This window comes from Aythya ferina (assembly GCF_964211825.1).
Source record: "Aythya ferina genome assembly, chromosome: 4".
NCBI classification, from domain to species: Eukaryota; Metazoa; Chordata; class Aves; order Anseriformes; family Anatidae; genus Aythya; species Aythya ferina.
This window is the reverse complement of record NC_140300.1, coordinates 43,859,916-43,887,026: the sequence shown is the minus strand read 5'-3', so window position 1 is coordinate 43,887,026 and position 27,111 is coordinate 43,859,916. Positions and strand designations below refer to the sequence as shown.

At 36.2% G+C, this 27,111-nt stretch overlaps 1 protein-coding gene across 4 annotated transcripts in view; it reads right to left on the bottom strand.

The window, feature by feature from the left end:
* DCLK2 (doublecortin like kinase 2) overlaps positions 1 to 27,111 on the bottom strand; it is an 88,961-nt gene that overhangs the window by 57,227 nt on the left and 4,623 nt on the right. For all 4 annotated transcript variants that reach the window (XR_014692260.1, XM_084516783.1, XM_084516784.1 and 1 more), the window contains exon 2: positions 18,038 to 18,372. Coding sequence is in view for 3 of the 4 variants with exons in the window: in XM_084516783.1 (XP_084372909.1) it covers positions 18,038 to 18,372 (335 nt within the window). In the remaining variant the exon portion in view is untranslated. The remainder of the gene's footprint in view (positions 1 to 18,037; positions 18,373 to 27,111) is intronic.

Genomic DNA, 27,111 nt, shown 5'->3' with positions numbered 1-27,111 from the left:
TCAAACTGCACATACAGATCTTTCAAATGCTTTTGATTCTTGCAGTATCACAGAATCACAGAATGGTTTGGGTTGGAAGGGAACTTAAAGATCACCTAATACCAACCTCACTGTCATGGGCAGGGACACCTCCCACTAAATCTGGCTGCCCAAAGCCCCATCCAGCCTGACTTTGAACACTTTCAGGGAGGAGGCATCCACAGCTTCTCTAGGCAACCTGTTCCAGTGCCTCAGCACCCTCTGAGTGAAGAACATTTCATCTAAATCTACTCTCTTTTAGTTTAAAACCATCGCTCCTTGTCCTATCACTAAGCTCCCTGACAGAGTCCCTCGCCTAGTTTTCTTGTATCCTCCTCACTGAACTGCAATGTAAATACAGGAAGAAAATTAAACTTATGCATGGTCTCTACTCATTCTTTCAAAAAATGACATTTCACAGATAAAATAACAGAAATACTGTATAAAAATACTACCATATATACTGTGAAGGTATCAGTTTCCATGCTTTGCTTTGCCTGTCATGAGTCACACTGGCCTGTCAAACTTGCATGCAACATCCATAACAATTACGCTTGACTGCTGGCACCAAGTAGAAGCAATGAGGATATAACAGATTAATCAAGAGATTAGCTGCATAAAGGGTCATTATTCAGCAATAAACTACTGAAAATTAAAAAATCCTCAAGCCGCCTGGATCACTATTTCTGCTGAGAGAGAACATCAGGGACATTGTGTAAAATAAACATTTCAAGATGCAAAGACTGCTAAATTTTGGAAGCATCTGGTAACACTATCCTGTTTTGTGGACCTCTGCATCAATAATGTTATAGGTACTTTGGAAATGCATGAGAAACTTCATCCTGTTTTGAATTAATTACTTCAGAATTCCTTATTGGTATCTGAAAATAAATCTTAGGAGAGCAGGAACAACTGATACATCACAGATTGTTGCAGAAGATCCATTTCCAAAACACTGCATTTTTTATTTTTTTAAAGAAAGTTTAAAAATATTTTTCAGGCCTCCTTCTATAAGATACTGAATTATGGAGTGTAAAATGAAGCAAACACAGTCTTCAAATTCTAACATCAACCACAGTGAAACTCAACACTGAAGGCCAGTCATGTATTAGCTCTGCTACCCACAGAAACCAATACTGGTACTAAAATCATTTTCCTCTTTTTTCCACTTATATTTGGCAATACTCGATTCAATACTTTCTTCCAGACTCCTACCACCCACTGTAGAGCAAATACAAAACATACTTATTCCTGTAATATAAACCTCTTTTGACTTCAGAATTACATTAATGTGGAAAATACTAAATCTCAGTTTACATAATGGAATGCCCAATGCAAAATCTAGATCTGTATTATCTTAAATTTTGGCTAATCAAATATTTTCAGTGATTTTGCTTAGTTTATTTTTCCAAAATTTTAATTGTGATGTCTGCTGCTAACATGACAGTCTCCCAAGTTTGTGTTTCTGTCGTAATAAGTGTCAGAGTTCACTAAATGTATTATTTTATCCAAGGGCTGTTTTCCCAAACAACCATTTTTTCCTCTGCATCAAAACCTGTTTAGAAGCCCTCATACATTGTCAGCAGTTGTTTAAATACATTAAGAAATCTAAATTGGGATACAATTGTTGATTTCAAGGTTTGTTTGTTTTTAAATCACTAGTTCATCAAGCATTTCCTCATATTTTGTCTTCACAATGCTTAAAAATCTGTATCAGCCCTCATTATTTTCACTGCAGTGATTGCATTTTTTTCACATATGGAAAACAGTAAATCCAGCAGTCAGGTCCCCTCACATTCTTACTCATATCTTGTACAACAGCTAGTCCATCTGGAAGTCCTTAATCACCTATTTCTGGCTAAATAAACAAACACAAACAAAAAGTAAAACCCAGTCAGCTTCAGGCTAGAACTACGAACAGCCTATGGAAGCGGAAGAGCTATGGAGAGGCCATAATTTTTTCTCATTAATCATTCATCAACAAGAGCAGTTATGAGTCAATTTTGTGCCTAATAGTGCCGCTGTGTAATATAAATAGTATTGCTTCACTGTTCTGTGTTTTTTCCCCACTAAATTAGTTTTCTTTGGCATTTTAGTACGTCTATTTTACCCATTTTCAAAGTTGAGGGAAGAGGGTGTTTTCAAAACCATTACAGCTGACAACAAAAGCGGGAACAGATGAGAGTGCCTGGCTCCAATATGTGTGTTTCTACTGACATGGAGAACACCTCCAACCGTACCAAGGATGCTCCCTGTGTGAGCCCTGCCTGGTGGCAGATCCTGATCCTAAGCCAGCCTGATGCAATTGAGAATAGCAAATGAAGCCCCTACATGTGAACTGCTATTTTATTTTGCAAAGAACTGGAAGCTGCTGTAGCTGCAGCACCTCCTGTGATGTTCCTATCACAGCTGCCAACATGTGGAATTAATTAAAGTCCCACTCAGTCTGCCTGAATCTAAGCTGCAGTGCTCCAGACTCTATGCTGTGCTTTAAAGAGGCTGATATCAAGATGCTCAGTCTGGCTCAAAATGCACCTGTTGCTGCAGCTGATAGAAATACCAATGCAAACAAGATTTGGGAATCCTCAGATTACAGTTTTTTCATTACTATTAAAAGGATTAACTTGCAAAACAGCAAAAACTTCAGACTCTTCTCCCTTCCCTTAAAAAACAACAAAACCAAAGTTCTAACCAAGACTAAGCAGACATAAGATGATTTTAAAAAGAGCTAAAATGTATACTTGCAATGTTTTTTCAATTTATTCTACAGTTAGATAAAAACAATATTGAGGTTGGCGATGATGGCATGTTGTTGTAATTCTGGGGAACTATACCAGCCCAAAATATTAGACTGAAATATTATGCTCAGTGTTTGAAAAGGAATTCAAAACCACAAATAATATCCATATAAGCATACTTGAAATTTCTGAAAAATCGTATCATTAAATAATCTAAGCCAACAGTAAGTTTACAAAATGAAAGCCACAACACTTACTTCACCAATAGGACTGATGATCACCAGTTGTTTTTCAGTCCCCAGGTTTCTTCAGAGGAAAAATTATCAGGATTCTAGACACCATTATCATGACACCCCCATACACATTTAAGACAATACATAAATTAAACAAATATGATTCAGGTGCATTAATTTGTAATTACAGACAGAAGGACAAATATATTATTTTATCTTTGTGAAGACTTAGAACAAAGCCTCACTTACAGCTTTCCTTTCCCTTCCTTCTTACTCCCCAAAGTTCCAGGTCCTCCAGTTCAGTAAAGGGGCAGAGGTATGAAAGAGATGTGCTGACCTGGGATCAGTTATCAGTGTGAGGAAAGAGATACAACAATTTCCAAATGCTCTATTTGTAAGTTTGTGAAGATCTATTTGTTTCACTGGTACGTTGCCTGAAACATTTACTTTCCAGAAATATACATCTGTATGCAAGGTCTAAACGTGATTTTGCATTAAGGAAAAATAATGGCATTCTAGGTCCTACTGCCAGCAGCTGATACCTGGGACCCTGCCAGTTCTCTGCAGTTTGTGTCAGAGCCAACTAGAGACCAAAGCTGCAATTGCACCTCTTCAGTGCAGAGTGATCCTCCTGGGACCAAACGGTATTATAAATTCACCCCTGTTCCATGCAGTAGGAAGGTATGCACAAGACCACTGCACAGCTTGCACCTTGGGTATGCAACTGCACAGAACTGCACATCATACACTACAAACAGCTTGCAATACATTGGAATAAAAATAGTACGGGTGTTCTCAAAATCACAAACATACCTTGCAACCAGCAGCAGCACCAGGAAGTGCTGTTTAGTAGCAGATCAGGAGCAGATACTGCATCTGCTCAGAAGTGGAATTACATAGGCTTTGAAGTGAGCACTGTAGCAAGGCTGTCATTGTCACACACTTCCAATTACACATACAACGTGGCCCTAAACCCATTCCACCATTTTTCTGCAGTCTGGTCAAGGCTTTATTTGTTTCATCTTCAAAAGATAAGCAATGTCTGGGAAAGCATCCTAATTTAAGAAGCATCTAATGTGATTTGTCTGTTTTCATTCTGCTAACTTCCATTATTACATGTATGGTTTAACTTATCAGTTGTCTGATCCTGAACAAGCATTAAAACAAAAGAAATAGATTTTCTCTTTTGATTAATATTTTGTATAAGATTTATCATTCTCTTCCTCTTGAGGCCACAAGTACCTGATACTCTGCAAAACCAGAAATGCATTCTCAGTAATGATTTCTGACATTCTCTTCAATTGCTAAAATATCTCCATAGTCTTGAAATAACACAGACCATAAAAGGGGAAAACAGACTATTACACAAAAATGTGTCAGGATGTCGTCAATAAATCTCATGCATTAATTATACTAACAGATTCACTTTGCACTTTCCCCTCTTGCAATTCCTCCCATTGAGTGAATTTCTGTACACATGGGAGCTCTGGTGTAAATTTCAGCCACTCCTACACTTGCTTACAGCAGTATTAGCCTTAATCTATGTAGTCACTGTTGCTAAAGCAGGAGTGTAGTTCTGGCAACTGCTCCTTCATCAGGAGGTTACTGGTGTCCTTATTTCTACTCTCAAGGTCTAAAGCTTTTGTAGATATTCCTCAGTGCTTAAAGAGCCTCCTAAGCAGCTTCTGGGAACATATGTTGTTTTTACTCGCTCTGGGTTGAGTTTCACTATGTGTGCCAAGCAGATCTCTGTGGAGCCCTGTCAGCGATCAACTGATTTAGTATTCAAAATTAGAACCCAAGCCCAGCTACTTTTGGCAGATTCACAGGCAAGAGTCCTAATTCTTATCTACATCAGCGTATCCGGTCACAGTTATTTGATTTCAGTTACTCTGACATTTTCTGTACTGGTGCATTAAAATGGACTGGCAGTACAGTGCACTCTGTACAGTGCATTAAAAGGGGCTGGAAGATACCTGTCTGGCTTGCAAAGCCTTCCACAAACAAGCAGATCTCTTAGAAGCTGACTTAAGGAAAGTGTCTAGGGATATGGTTTGTATTGGTACACAAAGCCTTACTTACCATTAATAAGTCTGTTTTAAATTAATTGCAAGAGGAAGGTCTCAGGGACTAGAAGTAATGTGGTTCATTTATTCCCAAAATGAAGTCATAATCCTAAAAGTTTTCTAGAAAATATATATTGGATCAGTGCAATATTTTTCTGTTTTCTTTTTCTGAGGTCCCCCAGAAATATTTCCGATAGAGATACAGATTCCTGATAAGGGAATTTAAGATTATCAAATATTACTTTACTATTCCTAATTAGGTTTGTACAAACCATCTGTTTTCCATGAACACCATGTTGAAACTGCTGCTTCAAATACGGTATGGAAAAGTCAACTGCAGCTCTTCAGAAATCCATGGTTCACACTGCATCTGCTAAGTATTCCATACGTGTTTCCCTGCCAGGATTTTCTTTTGTTGAAAGAGGACTGTAGCAATATTATTTTTGTTCTAAAACTCTCTGCTTACTAGTCTAAACAATCCTTTGAAATTGTTACACAAATATTTACATTCAGTACATGGCAGTTACATAACGGTGCCTTTAAAGGAGTGAGAACTATTAATAAACTCAAAGTAACTCAGTCATCCTGAAATCTGGTTACACGCAAGGATCAAAAGAAGCTTTCTCCAAAGAGCTGTATTAAAGTCTAAATCTAAAACTGATTTTTTTTTTACTATTATTATTTTTTTTTACATTTAATACCCAGATCAAACAAAACATGACAGCTCAGTGCCTGCAACTGGGAGATGGTCAGGTTTTCTGGACTTGTGCTGAATTTTCTCAACTCAGCAATACCTATCACTATGGATATTTTGAAGGTACTCTGAAAACATTAGGCTTTTAAAAAAAATAACAGCAGAAATGCAATGACTCCCAGTTTCTCTTAATACGCTTCATCTTTCATTAAGCACCGTCACCCCAAATTTAAATTTGCATACATACTCCATAAAAGTTCAGGTATTCCCCTGTGTATTAGCAAGCTATTACTGCAAGAAGTATATGAAGGGAAGTAGCAAGCAGTGAGAGGCTCAGCAAGAACAAAAAAAGAAACAAAATTTAAGAATATAACAGTTATGAAAATCACATTACTTACAACATATACATGTTTCATCTACCTCCAAATCTGTGTTAGAGATAGGAAAGCTTAAAACATATAAATAGGTATTTCATTTGTATATCTTCCCTAGCACACACTAACATTACTAATGCTTAAAAACAACAGCAAAAAAGCCAGCTTTAGACTGAAATCATTCGAGGGATTTCCAAGACTACTAATTCTCCACAATAGTAGAAATAAAAGAAATGTAAATCACACACACACACACAAAAAAAACCAGTGAGGTGATGGAGAAGAGTCACAGTGAATTTGAGGAAGGTAGACATAGAGTTCTTGCTATAGAAATGAGGCGGAATTAGTAATTTGAAACCAGCAGTTTTATAACCACGGTTTTACAAGTGACTAATTTGTCAAGTGCTACATTTGGTTATAACCTTCTGCTTATTCTTTGTAAGAACCCAGCTGGAGATGACCCAGATGCTACCAAGAACTTCATATGTATCTATACATAGGTGCAGGTATTTTGGGAAATGAATTTCTCAGAGCTCAGATTTTGACAAGAGAATTTAATTTTTAAAATAGCTGGAAATGTGTTCAAGAATTTTGAGATTTTAAGTATAGCTTAATATTGATATTGAAAATTTGATAATTTTAGGAACTGGCAGCCAGATTTAACCATTAAAGAACCTACTGCAGATGGATATTAGAAATGAATGAACAATCTCCTTAAACTATACTTTCTATTTCTTTTAATACTTTATATTAAAAATACAATTTTTTGTTGTTTTGAGGATACAGGTTCATAAAATAAAAACTTTATGTATTTTGCAAAATAGGCAAACTCAAGTATGTGTATGATAAAGAATACTATTGATAAAGGTCACTTTTCTGATAATACAGTATTAGATTAAGAGTTTCCTTGTTAATATTCCATTTCACAGAAAACCTGCACTTTCTATTGTGGCAAATGATAATTAAAATTTTATAGAATAACACAAAATTATAACTTACTCCCTGCCAACTGAGGACACTTTACAAGAAAGTTCCTCTCACAAACATCCAGGTATCATACACTCAATATCTAGCCTTCAGTTAAAAATACTTTTAAGTAGGCTAGTCAGGCTGAAAATGACTCAGAGTATGATGCTGGATGAATCATTTAAAACATTTTAAAATTAATTATATATGGATATATAAAACAGTGAGGGGAAAAAAAGGTCACAAAGAACCTTTAACTTCAGTCTCATCCCTAGCAAAGACAATAATCACAGCAAAAATTAATATTTATAACTCATGACATACCTGACAAGTCTTTTTTATTTCAGTCCCCCATCATTTTGAACTTCACATAACCCCATAACCCCTCCTTCCATCATACAAACAAATATTGCAATTCTTATGTAGTGTACCAATATCCTAACAAGGATTCAGAGAAGGTTCTGCATGTGAAAATATTGGACCCTAGCTTTCCTTCTCTCCTTCCTCAAGATCTACAGCAACAAAGATTACATGTTCAGAGCAATGAGCAGCAATATTAACTGCTACCAAGATCTTTATCAGCTACCACTGGTTTTGGAGGGAAGACAGAAACAGAGAGACTACTACTTTGGAAAAGTTCTGGGAAAAAAATCCAGTCAAATGATAGATACACTTTCTAACTGTATCATGTAGTCACACCTGAGGCATATTTCTTCTCTAATGCGGATGTGATTTAAAGAGAATTTCACCAATAAACTCTGCTACAGATGAAGGTAAAAAAATATTAGGAGATCCGGAAGTTATTTTAAATATATGCTGTTTATGTCATGTTTAATGGAAATATCCAAAGCTCTTATTCTTGTAGCTTTTCAATTTTTCAGAAAGTGTATCTCATTGTGCAGTGAGTACTTGTATCCAAACATGTGAGAACAACCAAAGCAGGTATGCTTCTCATTTTTCTTAGCTTACCAGCTGACGTTTCCTAATTATAATTTTACCTTTTGTAACTAGAAGAGTAAGTAGAAAATGGTTTGTACAGGACAGTATCATTCTGCATATGACAACAACATAGACTTCCTGTTTCTTAGTTAAAAGGAAGGCTTTTGAAAAACAAAATGCCCCCAGCCATTAAAGGTAGTCCCTAGTGACAGGACTAACTCTATGAAACCTGCTTTTATTATCAATATTATTGTTAGTTTTTATTATAATTAAATAATGTTTATTTGAGGGAGATGGATAAGGTGAATCTTCTTCAATTGCAGAGAAGTGTTTAGGTGCTGGGCCTACATCCACCTCCCAGCAGATGAAGAAGGGTGGTCTTGGATGTTACACAAGAATCTTCCCACACAGTGAGTAACAAGTAAGGATCTCAGAGGCTGGGCTAGTAGTAGGTTTAGAGTCCCCCTCTTATTTTGGAAGCCAACTGGGTTTTGAGTTGAAAATTCACTGTAGTGTGTTTTTTTTTTTTTTTTTTTTTTTTTGCCACTAATATCAGAGCAGTGTACACATTAAAATAAGATGGATTAAGATTACCAGTGCAAATGATGAAGTATGTTTGAACAGCACTGTGTTCTGGCTGTTTTCTCTGCAATCAGAGGTAGCTCAGCAAAAGTCTAGATAGCTGCAAGTTCATCGTTTATTTCTGTAATGAGTACAGGAGTGAAAAAAATGGAAAAAGGTCTTTTCATTTCCATTAATAGACGTGTAATGTCAGTCATACTCATACTATGTTACATAGCTACTAAATGAAGACAAAAAACCTCCTTTAAAAAAAAAAGTTTATCTGTCTCATTTAATACCTGTACTTCTCTTCATGCAGTTTTTAGCAAGAAAATTGTTGCACAATATTATGACCAGTGCACACTCCTTATATTAGCATTTATTTCATATTTTCCATAAATTAAGATATAAATACATTGAAGACAGTTAAAAAAGGATCTTCTACTGTGTTGAGAAATAAAGTTCTAAAATAGAAGTTCACGGAATAGAAACTTTCACCTCACACATATTATTGCCAAAATATGCAAGCAAGCCATGAGAGTTACTTTGGAAATTCCAGCTAAGCGTATGCAATTCACAAGACGTGTTATCAAACACCCTCATTCATCCATTTACCATAACACAGTTCTGAATTTTGTAAGGCTTGAGGTTGTTTGGATATAAATGTTTTTTATATCCCAAATCATGTTTTTTCAAGTCCAATATCTCAAAAGTAGAAGATTGAAAAAAAAAATGTGCAAAAGGCTAAGTGTTCTGAAAGAAATCAAACTGTATTGATGTGTAAAGAATAACAAACCTGTACCCAAACTTCTAGTTTAAATAGTAGATAAAGCCCTCTCAGATCCTACAAACTTCTTGACACTATCTTCGCAACTTAGACTGAACCATCTCCCATGGGCTTCTAGACAGTTTGTGACAGAAGAAAACAGTGAGGTTCTCAATCCTCAAATAGATACATCAGTCCCAAACTAAGAACAATTCCATTCCAGTAAAGGAAAAATACCAATTGAACTAGATGTACATTCTTAAGCAGGCATCAGACTTCAAGGGCTATATAGGAAGTAACAAATCTATTGTCTATAGCAACAGCCCCTCTGATGTTAAAATTGCAAGGAATTTTATTGTTCGTATGTGAAAACAAAGAAGGACAAATACAGAATTGCAAGGACACTTTATGAATCAGATTTTATCCTTTGTTCATCTTCTTCCTCTTAGATTTCCCATAATTATAGGATTGGTTTTACTGTAGTTATGCTTTAAGAAAAAGTAATAGAAAGTATAATTGTATTATAAACTTTACAAGTATACATTAACACAAATGTTACAAATATGCCCTAATGTTTCTGCACATTAATCTGCTGTATCAGAGCTTGCATGGGGACCATCAAAAGATTTCCCTGCCTAACACCTACAGCTCCAGTGAAGTGAAGATTCCTTCCAAATATTCAGAACACTTATGTTTATAGAATAGTTTGTTAAAAGCGTAACTATATAGATTAGAAATAAACGGCACTAGAATATTAGAAAATACTTTAGTACAGCTAATCCAGAAACATAAATCGTATAGTCACATTGCCACAATTTTACAAAGGGTAGTACTCCAATTGCTGAATCAAATGCCCTTCATGAAAGTCACTCTTCATTTCTGCAGGAAAAGGAGGAACAAAAATCTGAAACTTAGTAAGAAAAGCCTTGTAAAAAGTTAGTGTTTTTCCTCCTGATGTGTTTGCTTTACTACTATCTGACACATGGTAAGGATGACTTAAAAAAAGAGAGACTGGAGAGAAAGAATACGAAAATAAATTTTCTCTGCTACCCCCATAGGAATCTGAAAAGTATCACAAAGCACACACAGTATATTCTCATCCTCTTCACAGAAAAAGTTTAATATTTCCTGCCTCAAAAAGGATTAGTTTCTTGACTGATTGAGAATATTTCTACCCACCTAAAAGTAAGTAGATGCAATGTCAGGTAGTCTGCAGTCCGACCAGACATAGACCATGTCCAGGTCTGCAAATTATACTGATCAAAGCTAGCTGTGGTCAGATGTCTGCCTGCACAACCAGGTAGGCATATTCTAAGGCTCCCTTGCAAAATATAGAGAGAATACGGCAAATACTTCATAAATAGGACCCAATTCCACATTTATCTGTGCTTAACCTCTCTGGTTCAATTTTACTTCCATCTAAATCAACCAGACTCTTACTTTAAAAGAGAAACTGCATGTTCTCAGCATGTAAAAAAAGGGCATCTTCATAAAGTGCTTACAAGAAGGATTCAGGTTCTGTCTCTCTGGTAACAAACTCTTTGTTTTTCTTTAACTAACTGGCTTATTTTCCAATAATTTTACTCAAAACACTGAAGTTATTTTAAATACAAAATACTAGTGCTATATTAACTAGTAATATATTAATAATGAATATATATATAGTAATTAATATTACTAGTTGAACTTTAAAGTTAGAGATAAGGACAAAACCAAGAAATGTCTACCCAGACCTCAGTCTAAAAACCTAACTTGCCCTGTATTTAATAAGTTATTTTCTATCCTTCTTTTTTTCTTCTGTATTATACTAGTTCAAAAAGTCTCCCATGATTGCAGTGACCCTGTGCCATATATCAGTAAATAAAATGTCAAGTAAATACAAACAAGTCGAATATTTAAGAACATGGCATAAATGGCACACTTACACAACAGAAGAAAATGGTGGTTGACCTTGTGAGAGAAGTGCTACAAGGACACCAAATTTCACTGCCTGCAGTGAAAACACCATCACCCCTTCCTATGCAGAGCTTACAACCTGACAGCCACAAAGAGGGTCATTACTCCATCTAAGTGCTGGAAAGCTCTCTTCTTTTAAAAGTTGGCTTCTATTGCTTACTTTATTACCTTCTCTTGAAACTACTGTGTTTAAAGGTTCACTGCAAATTAATCAGGTAGTAATATTTTAAACATTAAAGACGAATATTCCATTTCCTCTCTGACAAATCGTGTCATGTCTCCTGACGTGAATGTGTTATGAGTGAGAATGCCATTTTTCTTAGTAATTGGTATAAATCTAGCAGAAAAGTTCATACTTCAAGATTTCAGTATTATCGCTTCAGCATACCTAAGAGAAGCTGACCACCTGAATACAGCCTACCAAGCAGCAATTAGTACAACAGGTCCATCAGCCTGAAGTACAACAGGTCCATCAACCTGACAACCTGAAAGATCTTAAACAGAAAGACTGCTTATAGACTATTATGAACTGGAATAGCGAAAATTCGATCTTGAAACTCTTTCAAATGCAGTTGGTAAATAGCTTTACGATGTAAGGCATAACAGGCTTCTTAAAGGAAAGTTTGAATATTCAAATGTGATAATCGAAGGACTGTTTACTAAAGTAAAATAGGGTAATCTAACTATAGGGAAAAAAAATCCATGATCTCAAAGTAATAAGGGACATGTGACACAAATCCTAATCTGGCATATGACAGCTGCAGAATGAATTCAAAAGATTTTTACCAGACTAATTATCTGTTAATGGCTGGGCTCAGCGGGACACAACAAATTCCCAAGGTTTAGTTTCCAAGTCATGTGATTTGATCGTAGCATGGCAGATGGCAGACAATGACTACATACCCTTCATTTATTCTAAGAGCTACACACGCCATTTCGGTAACCCAGTGCTAAAATTATGGTAATCACACATCAGCAAATACACGTTTCTGCTGGTGACACCACTATTCTTGCAGCCATTGTTTCCCACACTGTGCAGCATGTCATTTTTATTAAGTGCCGTCAGCTCTTGGAGCGTACAGACAAAAATTGAGAACCCAGTAGGATTTACCCTCTCGGTGGATCCAGAAAGGTGCTGGCAAGTTGGATGTCAGTTTAACAGTACACGCATTTGCTTTTATTTAAAGTATCAGCAGCTTTTTTCAGTTGCCGTTGTCTAATTTAGAAGTGTTAACTTCATATCAGAGTTTGATTTTGCATTCATTTTGATAAATATTCTGCTATTTCGACAACCCACCTCACTAACCCATTAGTTTGATGACAATAGCTGCTAGTGTTTATATACCTAAACCTTACATCACTGAAAAAGATTAAATTTACCCCCAGTGGACCCCAGCCGTTACATTCTCAGTAATGCTATACCACATCCCCAAAGCTAGTTACATATCCCTGGGGGAGGCAACATACATTCTCCATGTTATCTGTAGTATATTTTAAATTATTGATTTCCAGAAAGTATAAGTATGAATACTACACAGATTCTTTGCCACCCTCCTCCTATCCCCAAACAAATTCTAAAGACTCGAAAGCCAAGTTTTGCAGTGCTAGACTTCAGTTATTCCACATGGCATGACCTTAATTTTTTGCACATGCAACAAAGCTGAAGAGCTTTCTCAGCATGACTGTTCGCTGCCAATTTAAGACACTCTTGTTAGATGACGCACAAGATGTTCAAGTTTGTTGTTGGTTTGTTGTTTTTTGTTTGTTTGTTTTTTACTACTTTAACACCACAGGCATCATCATTTTGATACTTCTAAATAAAATCCTTACCACTTCGCATTTTCATTGCTCGTCAAAATGGTAATGATCCTCTGACCACTGTGGTAAAAGCTGTAAATACTTTCTTGAGGTAAATCCTAAACCACACATCATCTACCTGTGGCCTTTGTGCTGCTACATTAAATGAAATTGCTTTAGGACGTATTCCCCTGCATGATTTGTAGGTGGAAAAATGTCTCTATTTTCATATTTAGGGTATTTTTCAGATCCCTACATCTATGACAGGGCACAGTTAATTTCAGGTTAGTTTCGGATAACACTGCCTTCCATAAATAACCACAGATGGGAAAACTTCTATATCCATGGATGAAGGCCAAAATTATCTCCTCTGAGTACACCATTTCCTCCTTCCCTCCAGCAATAAATATCCACTGCTTCCAGTTCCAGGCCTTCCGACTGAAAGTCTGAACAAAAAAGAAAAATACTGTGTAATGGTGTCCATAGATGAACTCATTTCCTGCCATACAGGCTTCCACAACGTTAGGGCCTCTTTAAGTCTTTTTTTTATTTTTATTTTTATTTTTTTATTTTTATTTTGAGTATTATGAGTATTTTTCTCATACTCATAAGATTTGTATCCTGCACCCAGCAGGCTGACATCTCTCCCCTGTTACTCTCTGAAACAATTGCACAAGCCCAGCTTCCCCTAAATCACGTTTCACTCCAAATGCTACCACCGGGTTTGAACTTACCCTAAACCTTGCTGTATGAATTTTAATAGGAGATGCAGGTGCGTATAGGTAGACATCTTAATGCTTACTGGCGTTCAGATTTTTATTACTTTGTCTTCAGCTCAACAATTCTTCCAAAGCTGTGAACAGCCTTTAGTTATGGAATTTTCAGGAACCTCAGAGACCATTAGACCCCATTTATCTACCCCACAGAAAGGCAAAATAACTCAAACTGCTCCTGAGTGATCTCTGACAAACCCATTCTTAAAGGAAAAATATAAAAAAGAAAGTAAAACAGTAAAATCACCTCTTCATTAACCTGAATTTAACAGTGACCGTTTGCCATGGAGTTCCTCTAGATCTGATTGAGCTTCAAGCCTCTACAATCTCCCTACTGAACCTTTGTTTCAGTTTGTAGGTAAACTTGCCATCTCTGATGAGTATCTTAACATCTGCAGTTGGTCTGTTCGAATTTCCCATACAAAACAAATACAAAATTCAGTGTTCAGAAGCCATTATCTCTTTACTAAGAGATTTCAAACTTGTCACGGGAAAATAAAAAAACTGAGTATGATAAGCCTGATGAATTCTTCCAACTGTAACATGTTTTCATTAATTTCCCATTTACTTTTAATGAGTCCTTTATAAAAAAATTTTATCAGAAAATTAGGGAGCTTTAGGTTTCAAAGAGAGCCATCAGCATACTTGTGGTTCATCAGGAAAAGAATTTCAAAAAAAGGTATGTTTTATCTTCAGCATGTTCTCAATGTTTTAGAAATGGAGTATAGAAGAGGTGGCTCATCCATCTCTTCAATCCTGTTACATGTTTTCATACATACAACTGCAACACAAGGCAAGCTTGAGAAGTTACTATCTTCCTGAAGTGAAGATTTCATTTTCTTTTAGTTGACAATAATTTATGCTTCAGAGCTCTGTACAGTTTTTGTGAGTTTCTCAAAGGAAATTCACCACCACTGTACTCTCAAAAAATTAGTAGGTAAATTACCATTATATTGCTACCCTACACTTCACAATAATTGTAACTTTAAGCTTGTTCATCTTCCCTTTGGAGATACGGAAGGGTTAACCTCCCAACTGCAGAAGCTGCAGTGTGACTGTCCTTGCTTCACAGTAGGGAAGTGACAGATTCCAGCAAAGAACAGAGGGGAAAAAATGCAGCCAAGTAAGGAAAGCACTCTGGTCAGGCAAATACATTAGGCAAACCTCAGTGTCAGAAGCACAAAGACTGGAATGGCAGAAGCCAGCCTACAAAGTTAAAGCCTAGCTGCTGTGAGGAATATTTTTCCTTGTACAAGCCATCACAAAAGTCTTATCCATTAGAAATTATCCAATTCAAACGTTAAGACAAAAGGAATCCTTGTTTATGTTACAAAATCTTTCAATTTAAGGGTAGATAATTCTCCATCTTCATACAAAACAATCAAAGAAAAGATCCAACATTGATATTATTCTCTGCTTTACTATTACCAAGGTCTTGTTATAGTAAAGATTAATGAAGTCAGATGAATATATAAAACTTATTCTGTAGACATCCTTTCCATTGTACTGATCAAAATTAAAAACAAGAGTTTGTCATAGATCACTGGTTTTGTGATTATTTCTTACTACCCATATTAAATACCTCAATGGAAGGCAAAATTTTCCCACAGGTTAATGAGAGAACATCACATTCCCTAATAACCTAATAAAAGGATACAACTTTTATACATGCATGTTTTATACATTTTATACACTTGTATTTCAACATAAATTCCATATTAAACAGGAGACACAACCTAAACCCACTGCATCTCATGAAAGGGAAAAAAAAATCTGTATTTCTTCAGAGATAAAAGGGAGGAGGCAGGCAGGGAGGGAACCCTGAGAATCACAAGAGCTACATTTATAAGATGCAGCCATTTACAAAGTGCCTTTTTTTTTTTTTTTTTTTTTTTAATGGTTGCCTTTCAAGCTGTGCCAACAATAGGATGAATATAAAAGATCTGCCTCCCTAGCAGATTTAGAAGAATAAGCAATTACCACATTAGAGAAAATAGGCTCAGAAATTTCCACCGATTGGTAATTGGCAGCAAAGCAACTCTTTATTTGCCAAACTCCACAAAGCCCTTGGGCACCAAACTCTACATATACCAGCAATGAACAGAGAAAGATGAAAAAAAAATCCCAACAGGGCTCATCCTTCAGGAAAACATCAACAAAAACCTCCAGAAGTCTCTATCCTCTAAGAGAAGCAGAAGGACGCTCTTATAATCAGGGTGTCTGAAGTCCTGGGTAGAAGACCTGTACCACATGATCCTCCAAAATCACAATTACATTGTGGTTGTACAAGGAAAAGCTCCTTCCTGAAGCCTAGCTGGAAGAGCAAAAGTCCTTTCTTCCGAACATGTGTAGGTTTCAACATTTATGCACTAGCACCACTGAAACATTTTACACAGACATGAGTATTACGGAGCAGCTACTCACAGTGTGAGTACTGCAGGCTGCTCACAGTGAGAACTAGGGATTTCTCTATTCCGAGAAGACAGCCATCATCCACCATGGGTGACATTAATGTGTACGCAACATATGTGAAATTTAACGTACGACTGCAAGTTATTTAATTTTATTGCTCCCTGATGTACCACTGCAGCTACCACATAAATGCAGACGGGTGAGTTTCCACAGTATCAACAATTTAGTAGAAGAAGCAAATCTGAACTGAGACTCCAAATCTTAGCAGTTGCCTTTCCTGACTATTCCCAAATCTTTTTTTATCTACTTGCTGGAGAAAATTAAAATCTCCCTGTATAGGACAGTAACAGAAGAATTCTTGGGTAGAAGAGACTAATTTCTGTATTATAAATATCCTCAAAGCTATCTTATAATGAATTAAATTTAACATGACTAAATCACATTTCAGGACTTTTAAAAAGAAAAGCACATTCCTAGAAAAGATTCTCTTGTAGCAAATTTCATTTAAAATAAAAGTATTAAAACTAAAAAGCATGTTATAGTGTCAAATATAGCAAATCAAGAGCCTCAGTGATGTATTTGCCTCACTATACTTAATACCAGAGAACAGAAGTAGTTGTTTCCAAGCATTTGATTATGAAAGGCGTATCCATAGCACACAGAATATAACTTGAGAAAGACCTCATGTTCAGATAATAATAAGTGCACTTTTTCTATGATACATTTGCTAGGAACTTGCAACATAAGAATGTGTTCTTTAATGCACATTATGAAAAGCTTGAGAATAAAAATTCCCAACTCTCCATATACAAAATTACAAGTTTTACTAGTACATGCAAACATACAGGTATGCAGATGTGCAAAAATACCTTCTGAATGAGCAAGGATCCTAATATTTAGTCAACAATACCATAGCCCAGGTATCAGATATCAAACATGATCTGCTCTGCAGCCTGTGCTGTTGAGGTCCTGCATGAGTGTCAAATAAAAGCATCAAGTATCGAAGTCCTGCACCGTGAAGAACTGAGCCATTCACTTGAATGATCAACAGCCAATGTATTACTGACACTTCTATCCAGTGCAGCATAATATTCTTTGGGTCTCTCCTTTGCATTTCTGTGTTACAATAAAAGATCTACTTTATCATTAATCCTGACAGCATGTTTTTGCAGTGGTAAACTAGAAGTAAAACCAAATTTCAAAGACATGAACCTCTGAGATACTAATTTCACATAAAATTATTGACCTTCGACCATCTTGGTTAGCATCTCCAGGATGACATTCCAATACCTTTGTTTCTTAAATACCAGTCTGTGGAAATGAAAGGGAAGGGGACAGCAGTATTTTTTTTTTTTTTTTATATACCACTCAGCACCTCATAGTAGTCTGAAAATATGACTGCTTCTGAAAACACACGTGTATTTTAACAATTTACTTTCAAATGTTTCAAACTGTATTACTGAACATAATCAAAAAGCACTTGGTTTAGCATATGAACAGGTTTTGTTTTTTTCTTTTACTTAACCTGGTAAATTTCTTCTGCAGTATAGACTTTTTTTTTTTTTTTTTTTTTTTAAGATGTTCATATCTGAATAGAAATTTCAAGAGTTGCAGTTTACTTAATTTTCCTTATTCAGAAGGAAGTAACACACATACAGTAACAAGAATTAAAGCTATAAAATCAAAGAAGCTTATTTAGATTAACTCATAATTATTGGATGTTCACAGCAATTTATTCTCCTACCTGCTTTCCATCCAGCGTACAGAGTCTCTTGACTACACCCGAATCTAACTTAATGGCTTCTGTGATGTCAGTCAAGACTTGTTCGAAGGAGTGAGCAGTCTTCTTGTTCAGCAGAATTCTCACAGCTTTTCGTGGTTTTACTCCACTCCTAATAACAGTCACCAATTTGGGTTTAATGAAATCTTTACTCTCCTTCACTTCACTCTTTGTGGATGTCAAAGATGTCAAGGATCGAGTAGATCCAGTCCTTATGTTCACGCACCAGTTTGGATTGACATTCTTGGTATAATCAACTTTGCGATATGGTTCATTGGATGCACATACATAACTTTCACCTGAAAAAAAAGATGACATTTTCTTAATTTAAGAGGTTTTGCAGCGATTTTTGCCAATTTAAAATGATAACAAATTTGTCAGAAGCAGTGACTTTCCTGTGTTTCAACTGCAGGTCATTTTAACTAAAGGACAGTAAATTAGAACTCTGTCCAAACAATAATCTCACAGAGTGGTGTCAACAGGTTTCAAAAGACTTTTGTTTAAGCAATAAAATGCAGTAAAAGATAACAAAGAGGTTGAAAATTTTTCCATTTCTTTTGGATCATAATTTCTGACTGCTAAGTCATTTTGCAAGTGATTAAATTATTTGAGCTCACAAGATCAAATGACATTAAGATCATTCTCCTATAGCAAACATGTGGGTCCTTCCCTATATATTCCTCAAATACATACTTAAACATGTGTACACACACACACACCCCTGTTTAATAACAAGTTATTTTAAAAGCAGCAAGTTTTAAGAGAACAAAATTCAAGCATCTCAATGTCCTTGTCCTGAAAGACACATCAGTCTACCAGCAGTATGTATACACTGCCTTTCTACCAAAGATACACTGTTGAAATGTAGTCACTGCAACATTTTTACACCAACAGCTCCTGCAGAGGCCACAAGACTACAGGACTAAGAAAGCGCAGACTTCCCCATTTTGATTTATTCCCTGGTTCAAAGCCTGCATCATTGCTGCTATCACCTGAATAGGAAGAAGGGATGTGAGAGAAAAACATCAACACAATACAGAACATGTTACTTATTACAGACAAGTAATACATACCCTTGCATCAAATTACCTAAAGAGAAACAACCAGGATGCAGATCTAAGGAGTCTAACTACTTTTCTCCATCTCCTAACATAACACAAGGCTAGAGACTCTCCAGCTTTCTAAAGCGGAAGGTTTTCTTTCCAAACTGCCATTTCTTGTTTAGTACAACCCTTTTAATATCTGCCAGCAATATGCAGACCATGACAAAGAACACCTTTAATTCTGTATGTTTTTTTTAACCTACACATTTAAGGGTTCACACAATGACTTCTAAAGACTTTCTCAAAGAGGCAGAGTGCTTACAAGGCTGGAAGCACCGAATGGTACAAACTTTCCACACTGGCCAGCACACCCTGCCTCTAGGCAGAAGAGCTAACTGTTGCTTAAAAACCTTATACTTTTCTGAGAATAAAGCTTTGTGCTGAAGATTGCTGCTGAAATAAAACAACCTATAACATACTGCAACAAATATCCTATATATACACTGCAAAAGGAGCAAAGAGTGCTAACATCTGTTGGACAGTACTGTAAAAGGTATAAAATGTACACCTATGTCTAGTTATACACTAATGGACTTTTAAGCAATGCTTTTACTTTCAGGTCTGTTGTTTGGAGAGCTGATCTTGCTTAAAAACTGTATAAGAGCAGGATAGCAAACTACTTTCAGACCCCTTAAGAATTACTGTAGTCTGAAAGATGTTTTCATGCTCCTTTTTTCCCATACCAATTACTGCTGTCTAATTTATCAAGTGTTTAGACCTTCTTGAAAGTTTACTTGCTGTATTTGAAAGAAAACAATGAAGTTGTTGTTCACTCAATGAATGAAGTTAAGTCAAGTTAACAAATGATTCTGTTCAAGAAAGTTTGGCAGCCAGTTCTGCTTCCACAAGCATCTGGGATGGTTCCCCTCTATGGTACAAGGAAACAAGTTGGTGTGAAGTTTCCCTGGTACCACTGTCTTGCCTGTGTCCTTCGTCTTCACACATCCCCACCATTCCTCCTCCTATTCAAAGATCAAATGGTGCACAAAATGGGAACTGATACAGACAGACTCCTTCTCTTCTCCCCAGAAATGAGAAAGAAAAATAAATAAATAAATAAACTGCTTTCAGCCCACAAGCTCCTTGAATGGAATATCCATATATCCATACACCCGCATACTCACACCAGCACTGCCCTACAGGTGGTGGGTGAACACAAAAAAAAAAAAAAACAACCACCAATGCACAGCTCAGGAAGAAGTGTGCTGGCCTAGGAGCTTATATTGCCACAGAACCACATAGTAAGTTGCAACAAGTCTGTAAGCAATACAATTTAATCACTCCAGTTTTGAGCAAGACACTGGATTAGATGACCTCCAGAGGTCTCTTCCAAACTGCATTACCCTACCGTTCTAAATAGGTGGAGAGCTTCTTCCAGCAGCCTGAGCTTCCAATAGACATTTCTCTACTCTATCCTGTTAGTGTGAAATACCACTACATCCCTACACCCGCTAAGATTCAAAAGATTCCTGATTATTTTCAGAATAATTTCTAATGAGCCACAAAGCTGTCTAGCTCTAAACATGGTGCTGCCAAATAAGAAGTATCTCAAAGAAGCTGGTGGTTCTGATTCATGCCAATAGACTTATTAACATTATAACTGCTAAGGAGTTACACAGACAACAGATGCAGTATGCCTTTGTTTTCCTTTAAGTCCCAAGATTTAATTTTTACAGACATCTATTTTTACTTTAAAGTCAGTTAACAGGAACAGCCTCTTCACTGTTGTTGATGTAGAATCAAGATGCAAGTTGAGAACAGGATACCAGATTCTGAGTGATAGTATATATTGAATAATAAAAGAAAGCCTCAGAAATCATTGTATTCTCCTCTCTGTGACTAGTTTTTTGTGTGATATAGAACCCTCAGGATATGTTTTTCCAATGTTATATGCTGAACTTTTTGTGGATACATCTAGCAAGTGGCTTTGGGTTGTTTTGTGTTTGTTTGTTGCTGGTTTTTTATGTGTGTGTGTGCACCTGCAGATTTTTAAGATACTTAAGAATGCTAATTATTATTTCCTCATACAAAAAAAAAAAAAAAAAAAAAAAGGTACCTTATGTACCTAGTATTATGTACCTTATTCAAGATACATAATACTAGGTATTCAACTTCGGATTGTCCCTGACATCTCACAGATGTGTAAAGAAATGAGAATATCCTGTGCATGAAGATATCTTTCTAAACACAGAAAGTGCCTCTAGCATCTCAAAAGTTTTCAAATAAGCTTCAATACATGAAGTCACCTATTAAGTCAGAGTAACCTCTGAAGTACTGACTGTAGATCAGTGCATAAGGAGTTAAAGTGTAGCAATCAGTACCACAAAATACCTCAAAGCTCACCACCATTGAGAATGTTCAGAAACAAATCCTTTCAAACTAGAAAAGGATGAATATCCTCCACCATTCAAAAAAAAAAAAAATAAAAAACACAAAACAAGATACCTAACACCCAACAAATAAGCAGTTATTATTAGAACAGGAAAGCAGTAACAGCCTTTTCCTGTAACACCCTGATTCAAAATAACACTCTGCACTTTTATCTCAGCAATCACCATGCATTGAAGGCTAAAAACAAAACAAAACAAACAAAACCAATAAATGCTTTCAAGATAATTCACATTTAAACCTCAGAGCTGAAGTTTAGATTAACAATGCTGGAAAACAAAATGATGACTATTCAGAAACAGGATCTCCAACTCAAACTGTTATACGCAAGTAGTAGAGGTAGAGAACAAGGAGACTCTCTGCTAGATTCACCAGAGAGGAACCTCAACAGCGTATTCTAATGTTGTCTTTTACAGACACACACATCCTAACAGAGTATCTTCCTAATGCTGTCACCGAACATGACCTACAACCTGTCAAATCATATTTCAACTCGCCTTTGAAAAGCAGAAATTCTTCTTTTATAAGATCTTCAGTCAGGACAGACTAAAAAAGATCTATATTTACTTACAACAGTAGCGTAAAACATCCTTGTTCCTACTGGTTCCTTTGCTTGAAGCATGTTTAAAATGAAATTTCCTGATGATCTGAACTTCAATACCCATTTATTACGGATTTCTTACTTCTTATACATTAAGCAGGTGTCTTAGTTTCCTTCTTTAGATGGAAAAAAAAGAAAGTGCTTTTAATTAAAAATAATGCAACACCTTAATAGAATTAATTTCAAATAACTCCTTTCAGCTGCATTTAACCAAACCTCAATGGGAAGTACTAACCGTGTTAGTTTCTCAAAAAGCATATCTGGCAAAAAGTTTCCCATAACTGGCAGACAGGGGAACAGACTAACTACTTGAGAATTGTAATGACCAATCTGTCATTTGTTATGTCTTTTAAATTCCATCCTTGCTTTCTTATATCAGTCATAAAAACTAAAATTAGTAACACAGGTTTTTACATGGAAAACAAATTTTACTACTACACCTGCAAGGCAGGCACATATGGCATTATGGCATATATGGATTAGAGAACACGCGAGAGGAAAACACATGAACTGAGTGACTTGCTTTGTTTGGAATTTAAAAGAGAAAGGATGTTTAGATACTAACTTCAGTAGAATAAAATCTTCTCATGAATTCACCACAACCAGGACCTCAGCCATAGTTTCTAAGTTCTACTGAGAACCTTGCAAAGTAGCCAGAAAACCACCATAAATAGAACATAATTAAGAAACCACTTGTTACATGCTGCATGAAGACTGATTTTCCAGGAATGGCCCACTCTAGGAATTAACCATTGATTTGGTTGGGTTAACACAGTATCCAACTGATTATTCAACAGAATAAAATATTTAAGGAAGAAAAAAAAATGGCGGGGTAAGCTAAATCACAGCTATAAAGCTCACTACAGGAAACTTTCCTAGAGAATGGTATATTCAGAAAGCAAGCCTAAGAAAATCACCTCTTGATGAACAAGCATTAATTTTAGAACATTGCGCTATTAAATTGTTATTTTAGCCACCCTTCCAAGTACAAAATGTATTTGCATGTCTACTGGCAAGAAGCTCCACATAATTTGTAAAAATGTCTCACATTATATTTTTTAGATAGAGAAACCTGCAATTGTAACGTTGCCTACAGTATTTGTCCACTGCTTTAACGTACGACCTGATTTTGAATCTGCTTGCAATTAATTTCAGTATAAATACACACTTCAGATAATCTTCACACGCTCCCAGAAAATCTTTGTTAAGCTGTAAAATACAGCACTGGTTTTTTGTTAATTTTTGGTTTGTTTTATTTAAACCAAATTGATTTCAAACATTGTTAAAAACATAACAAATCAATTTACAGTTCAAATCATATATACAAGTGAGTTTGCTGTTTCAGTAACTGCCTTAAGTGAGACTTTCATGCCTCTAACCTAAATATGTATCACCTCAATTACTAAAACAATCTTTTCTGAAGCTTCAGTGGCATTTTGAGCAAACTGTAGCTTTTAAAGTAATTTGCACGTCAACTTAGTAGGTCTGCGAGATTTAGCTCCACACACAGGAATAAACAATATTTCAAATATTTTTATTACTGACTTGGATACAGTCACATTTATGGTTTGAAAGCCCACTTCCCATTTGAAACCATCTTGAAATATTTTAAAGCTAATGCATACTAACCTTAACTGGCACCTGCTAGTAGCAATTGCACTACTGGAAATAAATAGCACATCTTTGACTTACAACATTGACAGGAAACAGTCAAGACCCTTGTTTTTCAACCAGATTGTAAAGTTAGTCACCAGTATTAAAGAGGTGTTTGAAGGTAAAAATGTAAAATATGGACTAATGAAGTAGAAAGATCTATTAAGCAATATATACATGTGTATTTTTTCTTTTTTAAAGAAAAAAAGGCAAGAATCAAATACACAGGTTACAGCTGGGGCTTTGAACCCAGCCAAACTACTCTACAGCGGAAAGCTCAGCCAGACTGCAGAGCAGTTTTGGCAGAGGCATGAAACCTCCTTTTAAGTTGGCATCATAATTTCAGCAGAGCATATGTGCCACCCATCCAACGCTTCATGACAGTACCCCGAGCAAGCTAAAAGTGTCACTTCTTCAATGAAGAAATCCTGCTACCACCAAAAATTCCTCAAATGGGGCATATGCTAACTCAAAAGGAATAACATCTGCTGACATTTTGAGTCACAATATGATCAACAAATGGATTAAGTTTACTTCTGACTCTGTATCTTATTGACACTAAAAATAAATAAATAAAAAAAATAGATAGACATGAAGTATTGCCTCTGAGCAAGGAAATACTACCTGCCTCTTCATAATTTACCTGCACTGCTTTAGTAACCAGGTGGACTGCTATTCAAGAAGCAAGACCCACATGTGTGCAGCATGTTTAAGTCCACGGTAGAAGGATTCCAGTTTCAGAGTGGACAGACTAAACATAATATTCACCATTCCCCCACCACAGGAAAGACAGATGACTAACAGAGAGAACGGATTAAAAGAGAAAACAAGACTATATTGGTCAATCCAACTGACAAACAGCCATAAACCATTATTTGCCTAAATACTGTTTTGCCTACTTAAAATCTTGTCCAGGAAAGTTTTCTTTTGCCATCTGCTTCTTCCACACTGTTATTCACAGGAAAGTTATCCAGCTCCTTTCAAAACATAAATGCAGTGATGAAGGAGTTAGGGTGTAAGTGAAATCTCCAAAATTCAGCCATGCAATTTTAGGTATGGATAGAAAAAGAGAGATGTATCTCGTCTTTTTTGGATCACAAGTGTACATCACTTATAAAAAATGTACAGTTTTGAGGAAACACAGCTGCCTTACAGCTTGAGGTTCTTCATGGCACAAGTTTTATGAGTTGAAGCCAACTTCAAGACATTTTAAAATATAGCCTAGAAACATTCAGACATACTGTCTTTAAAAACAGTGTCTGCTAATGAATGACTTGCAGATATTTCATTTTCTTTAGCATTAGATTAACAAAACAAAAAAGTGCATAAACCGTTTAGTGGGGGTTGTAAGGAAGAACAAGATTTTCTGGTTAGTGTTTTGCAAGGTGTGAACAATCACTATTGTCTTTTAAGAATCACATAAAGAACTGTTTTAAATGACACACTGCAGAACAGAAAATGGTATAGCTGACATGTAAAAAATATCTCTACAAAAACAAAACAGAAAAACAAAAAAAACATCATTTTTCTTCATATTTTTAAAAAGTGTTCCATTTTGGAGCACATAAGACAGGGCAGGTTTCTGAGTACACATATAACCATCCCACATCCCTCATCATCTTTTGGTGGAGCACGTTAACTTCAAGAGTGCCAAAAGTTGCTTGTTCAGTATAACGCAACAGTTATTAGGACAACTAACTTTGCAACTTAAGGATCACAGCAGAGCACCCTTTTTGTGTTCTGTGACACAAACCTGAGCAGGTTTCCAGAATAATGTATTTATGGCATGTATAAAAGGCCTGATCTAAAAATAAAACCTTCCCTTTTATGAAGGATTAGACTTTATTTAGATCTTTCTTTGCTTCATTTCTCTCAAAGGACTTCCTTCCTCATCAACCTCTTACAATTCTTTTACTTTCATGTCACCTCCATTAATCCTGTATGTGTCACCAGCATTCCTCATCTAGAGCATTTACGTTCCCCATGAACCGTTTAAAACCTGGGATGATGGCAAGAATTGTAGCAGATGACTAGCTGCTCCTAGTTCTCTTTTGACTTCAGTTAGTCAGGAGGTTCAGATGACAGCTTCCTACAGATGACAGCTTTCTCTGAATCACAGAGCGGTTGAGGTTGGAAGGGACCTCTGGTCCAACCCCTCATCTCAAGCTTTCTGAAAAGCTGTCAGAAGACAGTTAAGGGCACTTGGTACCAACCCTAATACCATGTGCCTCCTCTACAGTAAGCAACTCTTCTCAGGTAGGTTACACTTCTCCCCTCCCTGAAACTAGGATATGCACAGTGGTGGGACTATTTGATTTTGTTGGGATACAACAATTACATCAATATTTCACATCCACACCCCATTGCTCCAGGACTAGGGAACTACAGTGCTTTGAACATATAGTCTGAAACATGAACGCTTTAATTTTTTTAATCCCTTTATCCTTCCTTTTTATCCTTCTTTGTTAAACCTGCTACAGTTTTTCTGCCTTTGTTTAAAGTATTATAGCTTTTGTCTTTAGCACAGGAAGGCAATCATATCTTTTGCAACAAGCAAAATTACAAACTGCCTAATTGCTGTTACCATCTGCTTGCCCTGACAAGAGGAAATATATTCTTTACCTAATATAACAGTGTACTGAATAGAATCTCAGGTACTTAAGTAGGATTTTTAATTTTTATGTAACAATTTGTTACTACATATTTCATTTTATGTAATATACAGTGAAATGATAATGATCTCAGGCAGAAGGTACTTGGATTGTTCCATGTTTGGTTTCAAAACATTCTTTGACCCTGGGGCAGAGCCAATTTCCATAAGGCTGCTCCTGCCCTGTGCTGCACATCCTAGCCATGTATAAGGACTGCCTTGCTCTTAAACTTTTTCAATCTCTCCCCAAAGACTTTCTTACAGGTGCGTGCTGACTCCAGCTGTGCAGACAAAACTACCAACATTTCAGAAGGACTGTATCAATTAAGCATTGTGAAGAAACAAACACTCTAGCAGTGCTTCCTACCGAAGGAACTAGAAAAAGTCCCTATCACATAACAAATCGTGACTTTTCTTTTCCAGAAAGGAATCTATGGTTGCGTTCCTCTCCCAAAACCCAACAAAATCTCCCAACTTTGCAGCAGATCTTAACAACCAGGAGACTCCACGTTTTTCACCTCAAGACAATCAAACCATAGGACAGCAAGACAGGGCATGACTGGTATCAATGTAAAACAGAAACTTCAGCACTGAAGAACTGCACAGTTCTTTCTACTACCACAGTGTTATGTTTTAGACAGCT